The following is a 13,058-nucleotide window of genomic DNA, read 5'->3' as shown; positions in this document are numbered from 1 at the left end:
TATCTCCATCATCTTGTCTTGCCCTATTTAAATCCCCTTTTCGAAGTCAGAACTTGGGTGGCAGGGAGGACAGGTGCGAAAAGACCAGTGGGGTTCCGTGCGAGGATTAAAAGTACTAGTGACAGAAGTTTGCTAGAACAAAGAAAGATGAGGAAGGGAATACAGATATATTTGGCTCAAAAATTAAAAAATAATTATGGCTGATGAAAAGTCCAGCTGAAGATACGACGGAGGAACAGGCAAACAGAAAGCTAACAGAAAGGTCATGGGAGACAACTCTGCGAGATCCATTCAGGATGGGGGTCACGTGGCAGCCTATTTACAAAGGCACAGTGAGAATTACGTGACATCATCGGTATAATGTGAGTCACATGGAAGTATTCAATTGAATGCAGCTTCTATTATTATTATTATTAACATAATTATAGTCTTTATCAACATACTGGGCTTCATCTGAAAATCTGAGTGGAGTAGTGAATTGGGAGGGAAGTTTCCCGAAGGGTTACAGAAGCAAACATTCTGGTCAATCAAGATGCTACCACTGGACATGGTAGAGCTGTGAATGTTCATTAATAATCCGATAGACCGATGCTGAGCTAGGAGAGATCTACGGGATGTATCGAGCTAATGGGCAACTCAATTATTGCTGGTAATCTGACGAAGCAGTCATCAGATGTAGAGCATTATGCTAACACTGTGGTTCAGAGTCTTGAAGGGCAGGTGAGACGTCTGTAGTGCCCAGTCTCACTCCGCATCACATCAAGGAAGAGGCAGTGAGGCCCCACTTTAGCATAAGCTATAGCTCTTGTCATTTTCAAAAGAAAGTCTACACTGCATCGCATAGTATGGCAGACTGCCTTTCTCCATCTGGTCCCTCTTGCCTTCAGACACATCTTTTCATTATTCCCTTCTGGTCACCTTGTACCCACTGCTCCAGCTCAACTAAACCACTTTAATATCCAAATAACAATTGCAACAGTAACAATATTTAATTAATAATAATATTGCTACTTTTTCACAATGCTTACACAGCTGTAGTATCAACTATTCCATGCTTGTGTTTTTTAATATTCTGTTCCTTTTGCTTAAATGCCTTTCCCTTTCTCCCTTTACCTAATTAATTCTTTCATACTTCAGCTTGGATGTCACCTACTTTGAGAAGCTTTTTTAGAACATTTCCCTCTCCATCCCCACTATACTGCTTTAGTTCGAGTTACGGATTTCTCTTATAAATTATGGTTTAGAGATGACTCAAGCTCCCTTTTTCTGGAAGGAACCACATCCCACAAGAGACAGAGTTTCCCAGGGATATCTTTAGAAAGAGCCTTCCTTCATGTAACGAGGCTACAGTGTACCAAGAGGTAACTGTCGGGCCTGTTGGGGAAACTCTTCCCTTGCTCACTTGCACAAATACTCACTTTCTGGAGTGGAAGGGGGTGGCTAAAGACACACACTATGTTGCCCAGCTCTTTAGATCATTCTCACAAACTGGTGGGAATGCTACTCATCTACTTTGTAAGAAAAATATTTATTTAGGAGGCCCTCTACTCCTGCCTGGGTGGTTGGTTACATTAGATATTTTTTTCCAAAATTATAGTTTCTTAAATATTTCCTAACAGAATTTAAAAAGCTTAACCTCAGTTTTCCAATCATTATATTTCTAAATTATGGCTATGAATTTTACTACTCAAAACCACTGCTAATTAAATATTTGCTACAGTATTTCTTTAATGTATATTATTCATTCATGTATTAATTCAATGATTTATTCAGTACCTACCAGGTGCCAAGACGATGCCAGGTACTGGGAGGCAGATAAAACAATATGGATCTACTTTCAAGGAGCTCATGGTCTTATGGGGAAAGGGTGGAAATTCCAGACGTACTAAATGTGATTCATTGAGCAAGACAAAAGTATTTTTATTATTGCATTATCTATAATATAGCCACGTTTAACATTTATTTCAATACATAATCATTTTCAATAAATACATTTTAAATGTAATAACTAATGTTTTTCCTTAGAAATGAAACTTCCCCAGTCCTTTTATTCATAAAAACTCAAATGATCATTCCTTTCTAGTAGGTAAGAGGGGGAGAAAAATCAGCCAAGATAGTCATCTTATATTTTAACCCTGGCAGAAGCTGTAAAACTGAGATAGATAATACTTATTATTCATTGATTTCACAGTAGTTGCTTGAAAACTGAAGATTATCTTTCTAATTTCTGCAAAGTCGTTGCCACTGAGTCACTTAGAAAATTCTTTCTCAGCTTCAGTGTTTTGTTAAAAGACTAAGAGGACTGTGGTGCACGTTAACTGCTAGGAAAGATTATACAATGTCAAGACACAGCTGGAGGAAGTCAGGGGTTTCCACCAATCAGATGTGTGTCCCGAGGGTTCCTGGATGATAGCACCCCAGGGTGCTGTCCAGGATCACCATCAAATACCAACACCTAGGGGAAGCCAGGCCATACACCTGACCCATCTGCACAGAGGAATGGAGTTTCAGGGCCCAAAAGTTCTCGTGCAGAAAGGATTTGGAGGACAGTATCGATACAAGCAGAAGAAACATGAGCCTTTTGAAGTTTAAAGGAAGGGACTGAGCTGGCAAATACAGGGAGAGTACCAAGGACCTTAATCCTCGTGAAGCTGTCCCAGGACCAAAATAAATATTAACCCAATGTTTAATTGGAATCCACCGAAACTTTCCAACCTGGATGCAATGATCAAAAGCCCAAAGACTCATAACTTGTCCAGCCACTAAGCTAAACTACAGCACAGGAACAAAATTATCCCAAACCTCAGCAAACAGAAAAGCTGAGTGGAATAATGAATGTTTTCATCCAGCCAAGAGTTCATACTTTATTTCTAAGCATGAACTCCAGTATTTCTTGATGGATGCGAAATGTAATGTGCCAAGATAGAGCAAAAGGTAGGAGCTGGTTCTCAATAGGATTTATTCAGGCAACACATTTTTAAAATTTTTTAAAAGGATCACCAAGGATAGACTTTTAAGTATAAAGCTTTTTACCGTTCTCTTAAAAATAGCCTCATTGATATACTTAAAGAAGGGTGTTCCAAGGGACTTATCCACATTATTGAGACTGCAAAGTTGTGACATAAAAATGGCAAAATGACAGAGGGAACAACAGGCAAGGAAGTCAGGGCAACTTTTGACGGAGCAGGTTTAGTGGTGATCATAGGGATAAAGGTGGATTGTAGGAGGTAAAAGTGCAGTTTGGTGGGAAAGGCAGAAGATACACAGGACGGAAAAGGGACAGCAAGGGCAAGGGTGAGTGTCTGTGTTTTGTTTCATTTTCAACACATTGGACGGAAGGAGAAGTTGGGCATATAGAGGTGGGAGGCCTCATGTGGATAGGTAGGGGACCTACATTCTTTTTAAAAAAATATATATTTGCATTGATTTTATAGAGACAGGAAGGGAGAGGGAGAGATACAAACATCAATGATGAGAGAGTCACTGATCAGCTGCCTTCTGCACGTCCCCTGCTAGGGACCGAGCCCACAACCCGGGCATGTGCCCTGACTGGGAATCGAACTGAGATCTCCTGGATCGTAGCTCGATGCTCAACCCCTGAGCCACGTGGTCCATGCGGGGAATTACATTCTTTATCTCTCTGCCCAGCCCCCATGTCCCAGTCTGCACACATCTGACTGTTTTACTATTCATTTGGACTCTCCCACGTATTGCCGATATGCTAACCAATCACAACAATACTCTTTTCTACACATGGTTCTATTTTAACTCTTTTTATTTCCTTTCATTTTTTTTGCATGAAGTTAAAATATAATATGTTGATAATTAAGGTGATGAACAAAGCTTCTATCACTACTAAAAATGGTTGCATTGCTATACTTTAAAAAACTATATTGTCTTAAATTTCTGACAAAGAAAGAGCCTGCCTCTGTCACTAAACACAACTACTGATTTTCTCTTATTAAGTCAGTTAAGCTAATGAAACCAGAAAGAATCATTTTAAAATTTCAAGATTCTATAATAGTATTAGGTAGGTTCATTTTCCACCAATAATCAGTGTGGCTATTTGGTGTTCAAGGACTAAACCACTCTCTGGGGACTTGTCAGAAGCCCAAACCTCCAAAATATGTATTATGTTCTTCCTTTAGCCTTTCCCAATTCAAAAATTCCACCTGCCCAATCATCATGGAAAATTTAAATAAAATCATATATAAAGTTATTGGTAATATTAAGTTTTCAAATCACAAACAGAATTGACAATGACTGCATTTTCTCCAAATATACTTTTTCTATTTACCTGCAGTATTTCTAAAATCCTGTGTTGAGAAATTTAATTTTAAATTTTTAAATTTTTTTTATTTTTAAATTTTTAAAAAATCCTCACCCAAGAATATTTTTTCCCATTGCTTTTCAGAGAGAGTAGAAGGAAGAGAGAGAGAGAGAGAGAGAGAGAGAGAGGGAGAGAGAGAGAGAGAGAGAGAAACATCGATGTGAGATGAGACACATCAATTGGTTGCCCCCTGCAGGAGCCCCAACCTGGAGCTGAGCCTGCAACTGAGTTTGAGGTACATGACCTCAGCTGGAATCGAACCTCGGACCCTGCAATCAGTCTATGGGCTGACACTCTAACCACTGAACGAAACTGGCTAGGGCGAGAAATTCTCTTTTTCAGTCTTGATCTTTAAAAATCCTAGTTCTCTCATTTTAGAACAGTGTGAAATGCTATTGTCTCTTTGGCAGCCACATTACTTATGCAAAGTGAATAGAGAAGGACTTTCCTCCAGGCTTCAAGATTAGATTCATTTTGCTCAGTGTGCTAATTCCAGCATAACATTCTCCCCTGGAATATAGATTTTCTTTCCTAATATTTTATCTTTGTGTAAAAATTGCAAATTCTTGGTCAGTAGAATGTACAAAATTTTCCTGTTGTTTGGCTTTCCCTTAAATGTCTTTAGGGTATCTTTTTGAGCTATTCTTACTTTTATGCACCAAGTATCATATTAAAGCCACTTTTAAAATTTGACTTCTCACTAGTTCAGTCTTATTTCTCAACATCAACTCTTTCTACAATCGGGAGGATTCTTCCTTACGTTATTTAATTTGCAATCTGCTATGATTTGAATGTTTGTGTGTCTCCAAAATTCTTATATTGAAATCCCAATTCCCAAAGATGATAGTATTAGAAGGTGGGGGCCTTTGAAAGGTGTTAGGTCATGAGAGTGAAGCCCTCACCAACGAGATTAGTGTCTTATAAGAGACCCCACCGAGATCCCCAGCATCTTTCAAGGAGTGAGGACAGGGAGAAGGAGCTGGCCATGAACCATTAAGGGGGCCATTACCAGAATGTCACCATGCTGGCACCTTCATCTTGGGGTTCTCAGCTCCAGAACTTTGAGAAATAAATTTCTGTTGTTTATAAGCCACCTAGTCTGTGGTATTTGATTATAGCAGCCTGAACAGACTAAGAAGACATCATCTTAAGCTTGAGGGTATCGCTAACTCAATTATCCAGTATGCCTCCACTAACCTTCCTCACCTTTGTTTAAATGATCAGAGGACTGCAAGTTATTCAGGGAGTTTAAAATAAAGATCATTAAGGTAACCATTATTGTCAGAAGGGATTAAAATATAATTACTCATTCTGGTTCTTTTATGAAACTGCTATTCAGAGAGAACAATCTGGACACCAAGAGTGTCACTGCTACTGGATTGGTCATTGTTTCTGTACCATTTTGGTAGATAAAGCCATGGATATGTATTCTTTTAGATTTAAAGGTAACACACATCACGAGCTCTTTTTTTTAAAGTTTTATAAATAAAACTTTATTTATAAAAACAAGTAGTGGGCCATATCTGGCCTGAGGGCTCTAACTTGCTGACTCCAGCTCTAAATCATAGTGAGAAGTTAGTGGAAACAAAGAGAAGATATTTCACATGGTGTTTTCTGTAGAGATGGTGATATCAAAACCACACCATGAGTTCTTACTGACACTTCCAACTAAAATTCAGGATTACTATAGAGTTTTTACCTAACTTTGTGCATTTGTATCTCTGTTCAACCGAGCTGATGTATCAGTTCTCAAAGATACCAAGAATCATTTAGCACACGATACAAGCACAACAGTATCAGACTGACAGTAACAATACAACCACCAGCAATATGAGTACTAGAAGTAAAGGTTTTCTTCTGTAGTCCTTTTTAATATTTAAAAATACATCCCTTTTGGAATGTATAATCAAAATACGGGTTTTTAAAGTCACTTAGAATTGTTCCATATTGCAAGGTTTTGCCTCCAATTCGAACCACACTAAAATTGATTCACTTCAATTTGTTACTTTAATATTTTTAGAAACCAATTTTAAAATTTATTTTATTTACTTTTATTTTATGTAAAATATTTGCATGGCTCCCAAACCAAATGTACAAGGTGTATTCAAAGAAGTATGGCTATTATCTTTGTTTCTTTCTGCCTCCTGCCTATCCATAAGTAATATATTTTTTGTGTGAGTGGTTTATTTCTCCAACTTTTAGAAATACATAAATGTAATACTAAACAATGACAATATACTATTTACACTTTTCTCCACTTTACTTTTCTCATTCATATTAGTAGGTAGACATCTTCATTTCTTCCTACACTGGAATAGTACTCCCTTGTGTGGATGCACCATACTTTTGATTCATCCAGTGCCCTACTGATGGATTTGGGGGTACTTTTAGTCTTTTTTTTATTCAAGGTAGTCTTGCAAAGAATATTCTTCTACATATGCCTTTTTCTTATTTTTGTTAGTATATCTTTGGCACAGATTACTAGAAGCAGGAATTGCTCTGTCAATGAGCAATTATGCATGTATTGTAATTTAGATATTGCCAAATTTCCCTCCATAGTGTTGTACTATTTTGCATTTCCAACTATAGTATATGAGAATGGCTGGTTTCTTTCAGCCTCATCACAGAGTATGTTGTTAAACTTGGATTTTCGTCAACCTGCCAGTTAAAAATAGGTTTCTCAACTTGGTTTTGGTTTAAATATCTCTTATAACTAGGTTGTTTTTCATACCATTAGGAGCCAATTCTGTCCTCTTGACAGAGTCCCTCTTCATTAATATCCATGAACACCCCCCCACACAATATCCCAATTTTTCTATTTCTTGAGTTGTTACTTTTTAATCTCTTTTTCTAGTTTCATTTCTCCTGTTTGTTTCCTAAATACTCCTCTTTCTCTGAATTGTGCCTTGGCGTTTCTTTTAAAATCCACTTCTTGGACTGTCCTAGCCATTGCTATCCTTACTGCTAAGTGCACGCCTCCAGCCCAGGGCTCTCTGCTTCTGTCCCCCCAACACACTGCCTACCGGAGGCGGCGGATGGTGCCTCCCGGGCACCTGAAACCTCCCCTGGGCCACGCTCCTCCCTGCCGCCCCTTCCCCTGGCCTTCCCCGGGGCAGTGAGCGCGGCCACACATTCCCAGTCGCCCAGTCATACGCCTGGCTTTCGTCCTGATGGCTTCCTCTCTCCCCTTTCTTGCAGCAAATCCATCACCAGTTTTTGTGGCTTTTATCCCTTCAATGGTTCTCAAATCCATCTACGTCTCCACATCCCAAACTACTGATCGAAGCCACTGTTCCGCCCTGGACTGCTGCTGCAGCTTCCTTCCAGGTGGCATTGCTTTTTCTGGCTCCCAAACATGGTCAGACTTACCTTTGAAAACACAATGATTTAGTGCCATTTACTAGCTTAAAAACCTCCAAAGGCTCAAAAACAAAAACCCTAAACAAAACAAGTCCCAAGTCATTTTATTTCCATAGGTACATATGTATGTCAGTGAAGGCTACAGAGCTCGGGACAGTCAACAATAAACTGACAGCGGAGGTTACCTCTGGGGAGAGGGCCGGGATGACAGGCAATGAAGGGGATGTCGTGGGTGGGATGAGTGTTGGTGAAGAGAATTTCAGTTTTCATCATTATTAGAATTATTTAAATTTTTTACCATTAGAGTATTTTCAAGCATTACTTATATATTTTAAAATAAATTATATAGGCCAAGAAAGGGAGCTTTGTCTAGCTCTGAGGCAGATGGGGCTCACCTGCAGGTTGTACAAATTCCAGCGCCAGGTCACCTGGAAGAGACCTCAGATTCCCTACACACACACACACACACACACGCACGCACGCACGCACGCACGCACGCACGCACGCACCCTGGGTAGCAAACATTCTCCTCTTGGCCACTGTTCTGCCTGAGGACTTCATTCCAGGAATTCTTACCTTTGTGGTCCACAGTTTGACAGTCCAGTCAAATGATGACGTGACAAACAAGTGTGAAAAGTCGATGGGGCCCACTGCCATGTGGCAGTTAATTCCTGTGACTGGCCCTTGGTGACCTTCGAAGACCTCACCGATCCCAGCTTTGCTGCACGAAGACCACACATGAACAGAGTTTCAGGGACCTCTGCAAAGCCACGGTTACTTTAAAAAACAAATATGTCTCTGCATGAGCACCTCCCGAAAACTTAGCACAAACACTGTACAGCACCAATAGGAAACTACTTTCACAGTACCTTGAGAGAAAGAAAATACTAGACTACTTCTGGTGATTAAAAAACAATTTGGTACAATATTAATCTTCTTAAGACGATAGTGAGGTGAAGGCCCGGGGAGGGGATGGGAACAGGGAGGAGGGGGGTCAATGGGGCGCAAAAGGGGGACATCTGTAATACTTTCAATAATAAAGATAAATTTTAAATTTTTTTCATCATTTAACCCTTTTTCCGGAGTTTCTCAAATCCTATCATTGTTGCTGCAGCTACTTTGATGAAAAAAAACACATATACTTAGATCTCAGAAGCTTTCATGTTTGTAATAAGACTATCCTGTTACGATCACATTCTGTGCGTGTTCCATTTTAATTTCTTCTGCAGAGCCTACTGGCTGTAAAACTCCATACATTCCTGTATAAATATATTTATTTTTTCAAGGGAATTTCTTAAATTACGTTGACATACCTGAATATGTAATACTTTGGAAACCCTTGCCACTGCAAAATAATGTGAACCTAATGTGGATAAAACGATGCTTTCACTGAAAGCAGAAGAGAAATTTACAAATCCAGTAAATGTAAATGATAAATTCCAGAAGGGCTCGTGCCTTGTTATGATATTATATTAGCATATAATAAGTGCTCAATAAATATTTGTTGAAACAAAGAGCAGAGGAAAAGAGACAAACTTCTGCCTTTTTTCTAACAGAAGCACATTTGAGAATTAGTGATACCCATTTAGAAATTTATCCACCGACATATGTCACTTATTTAACTAAGCTGGCATTATTTCCAGGCCCTATGATCACACAATAGTCTGCACTCAATCATACCCAATTAGAAAATATAGCAAAATGCTGTATTTTAGAAATCCATGTGTATGAGGTGATAAATATGACAAATACATAAGGATTGTAGAATCTATAAATATCATGTTACTAAGAGTAAAAATGAACTGAGTTATTAAAACATTGGGGCTTCTGGAGCACCAATAAATGTCAATGTGCTGAGCAAAATCCGAAATCATGAGCAAAGTGCTGCAGTGTGTGTTCTGTGCAACAGGCACTCAAATTATGCCCAGTGAAACTGCTAACAGCAGTTCCACACGTGAGCCTCTAAATTTGTTCTAATGAACACGAGGAACTGATCTTTGAAGTGGCCCCTGGTGAGACTCCACTTGCTCTTAACAGCATCCTGAAAGGGTTTATAGGGTGCAAAATGAGGACTTTGTTTAATTTATGGAAGTAGATTTTCACCTTCTCTGTGTTAGGTGAAAAACAGAAATCCCCCCTCTTCCCTGTAGCCCTCTATGACCCATTTAAAATTACTACAAAGCCAAATGCCTGCTACTTTACAACTTTACAAAGCCCTGCGTTTTATATTTCATATGGACGGACCGATGTAAAAGCATAATCACGTGTGCTGTAAAAAGATTTGTGCTGTGTCCCACAGATACCCTTCTTTTGAACTACAGTGTATATTCTGACGGTGCTTGGAAAACATAATAGCTACAGGACAAAAATATTCATCATGTAAAAGATTATTCACAGAATAATCCAACAAACAAAACTGAAAGTTATCAATGGCCATGTTCTGCAGTCTTCACAAGTAATTAAGGTCCTGGATTAAGTCAATGGAACCTAGGCCCTGTTGATTATAAAAAAATGTACAGACAGAGCTGTGACTCTGTGTTTGGCCCACTGCACTGTCTGTGCCTCTCTCACGACACTTATGACATTTTACCTGTATTGCAAGTATTTGTGTGTTTAACTTTCCCACCATCATCAGTTTCTTGAAGCTAGGAGCCTGGTTTAAGTGATGTTTGCATGCCTGGCAGCATCTAGCAATGCACTGCTCAAAGTAGGTGTGCAGTGAATGTCTGCATGAACGAACAACTTTATCAGATCTTGTTATGCCTTGATAAGACTTTAATGCATGTTTTTAGCCAGTTTTGATGAAGTAGAGCCTTTAGGCATGGGACTAGGAGGCAGGTCTACCCAGTCATCTTTAAACCATGGGAGCAGGGCAAATACTGCTTGTTACTATGTGCAGAACAGTAGGAAAAATCACATAGCTGAGCCATGGGTGCTTGTTACTTCTACAAATCACAGAAACAGAGGAGTATGAACTTGGAACAGTTTGTGCTTCCTCATTATATCTAAATAGCCAACGATGAGTGCAAGAGATGAAAAATCAATCGAATTAGAACTAAAGTGAGAGAAATTAAGCACCGAGGTGAACACAGTGAACCTTTCGAAAGATGTGAGGCTGCTCATTAAGTCTTACATGCAATTTTACAATCTAGTCTAAATTACTGGATTGCACTCTATCCTGATGGTTTTCCAGGGGGCATCTGCCAACCTCTCAATCAAGGCCAAGTTCTTACCACCTGGGAACTTCACAGTGGCTTGTGTATCTCCTACTTTTCCAATCTCTGTGTCAGGGAGGAAGGGCTCTGGGCACTTCTCTGTATTACCAGGATACTATCATTTCTTTATTTCCTGTATAGATTTTTGGTTCTCCACTTACTGTGTGCCAGGCAACAGGCAGGGAATCAACGATGAAATGAAAATAGTTTAGTAAGAGCAAAATGGCAGATGAGTGAGTAGTTGAAATAAAATGAGATCAATTATTGCAGAAGCATACATAAAAATATATAAAATAGCAAATCTGACAGCCCATAGCCCTGTCCCATTTATTCTACTTTAATTTCTCCATAGTGCATAGCATCTTAAATCATGTATTTACTTGCTTATTAGTTGATTGTCTTTTGCCCTCAACCAGAACACGAACTCCATGTCTGTTTTGTTCCTACTGCATCCCTTATGATGTAATGGGGCCTGGCAGAGGGTAGGTTCAAGGTAAATACTCCTTGAAGGAATTACGAGTAAAGGAATGAAAATTCTATGGAAAAGTAAAGGAGGGAATGGTTTCCTTTGCCCAACAGAGTTTGAAGAGGCTTCAAAATGCGGAGGGACCTCAGTGCTGGCTCTGAAAAATGAGGGGGAATCATCCAGGCCAACCAGAGAGATGCGCCAGGCAGGGAAAGAGAACCCCAGTGTGCAAGCTCATGGAGACGCGGCCTATATGGGGACTCATCCCTGCTGGGTGCGTGGCTCTAGCCTGAAGGCTGAGCCTGGAAAGGGGCAGGGAGTTAAGGGTCTCAGAAGATATGCTAAGAAGCCAAGACTTTTTGCCCTCAAGGCTTTTTCCATCAGAAGCTTACAAAAGGCTAATGACCTGAGCAGACAGGTGCTATACCATAATGAAGACTCGAGGTGCGCTTCACATTTCTTTGGAAAGACCTTTCTCATCATGGAGAATGCCATCTCATCATGCAAGGTGGTGAGAATGGAGAATGCCATCTCATCGTGTAAGGTGGTGAGAATGGAGAATGCCCTCTCATCATGCAAGGTGGTGAGGATGGAGAATGCCATCTCATCACGCAAGGCGGTGAGAATGGAGATGCCATCTCATCACGCAAGGCGGTGAGAATGGAGAATGCCATCTCATCACGCAAGGCGGTGAGAATGGAGATGCCATCTCATCATGCAAGGCGGTGAGAATGGAGATGCCATCTCATCATGCAAGGCGGTGAGGATGGAGAATGTCCTCTCATCACGCAAGGTGGTGAGGATGGAGAATGCCCTCTCATCATGCAAGGTGGTGAGGATGGAGATGCCATCTCATCATGCAAGGTGGTGAGGATGGAGAATGCCCTCTCATCACGCAAGGTGGTAGGATGGAGAATGCCCTCTCATCACGCAAGGTGGTGAGGATGGAGAATGCCATCGCAGACTTTGGGAAATGAGGAACACATCACGGGTAAGAAAACAACATCACCTTCCATGACGACAGGCCGTGTAGACTGTGCCCTCCTCGCTGCCAACCACGAAGTTATTGACGTCGCCCGTCGGGAAAGCCATTCCGGTAACAGCCACGGGCTTGGACTTGTTGTACACCAGCTCCATGCTCTCCTACCAAAACACGGCGCGGTTACACTCCCTGTCAGCTCCTCGCCGTGCCAAAGACAGCACGGAAAAATCATTTGGCTCAGTCGTCTGTTTGCTTTTCACACAGCGTTACAAAAGACCCCGGCTGTGCCAGAAACCACGCTTTACTGCCCCTGACGTTCGGGCTTCTGTGTATCTCTGGTTTCGGGCGGCTGGGTTTCATCAGCGCCTGCTGCCGCCGCGGCCAGGCAGAGATGACAGGTGAGAATTTTGAAACTAATGGTGCAGAAACTAAAGATAATACTGTAATGGTTACACTTGTCAGCCCCAGGCTTTAATAAAACACACAATACCCTTGTATTTACAAACATTTTCAAAATCAATTGTTCGTGAGACGACACATGTATTAATATCAGATGTACTAAGCCCATTTGTCAAAGCAGGAGTGTGTGTCCTCTGTGGACTAAAACCAGAAAGTTGTCACTCAGGTCAGAAAAACCAGATTTCAACAGGGCCTAGATTTCATAAAGGGCGGCCATTGGGTGTATAGGCTATAAGCCTGCAAAGA

General features: G+C 40.5%; 1 protein-coding gene across 1 annotated transcript in view; it reads right to left on the bottom strand.

Moving 5' to 3' along the window:
* The window catches only part of DYNC1I1 (dynein cytoplasmic 1 intermediate chain 1), a 246,074-nt gene that overhangs the window by 41,454 nt on the left and 191,562 nt on the right, over positions 1 to 13,058 (bottom strand). The window contains exons 12-13 of the mRNA XM_016218881.2: positions 12,381 to 12,514; positions 8,267 to 8,411 (exon numbers count right to left, since the gene is read on the bottom strand). Coding sequence (XP_016074367.1) covers positions 8,267 to 8,411; positions 12,381 to 12,514 — 279 coding nt within the window. The remainder of the gene's footprint in view (positions 1 to 8,266; positions 8,412 to 12,380; positions 12,515 to 13,058) is intronic.

Source organism: Miniopterus natalensis, chromosome 10 (assembly GCF_054644295.1).
Source record: "Miniopterus natalensis isolate mMinNat1 chromosome 10, mMinNat1.hap1, whole genome shotgun sequence".
NCBI classification, from domain to species: domain Eukaryota; kingdom Metazoa; phylum Chordata; class Mammalia; order Chiroptera; family Miniopteridae; genus Miniopterus; species Miniopterus natalensis.
Note: the sequence above shows the minus strand (reverse complement) of the source record. Positions and strands in the feature narration are given on the sequence as shown.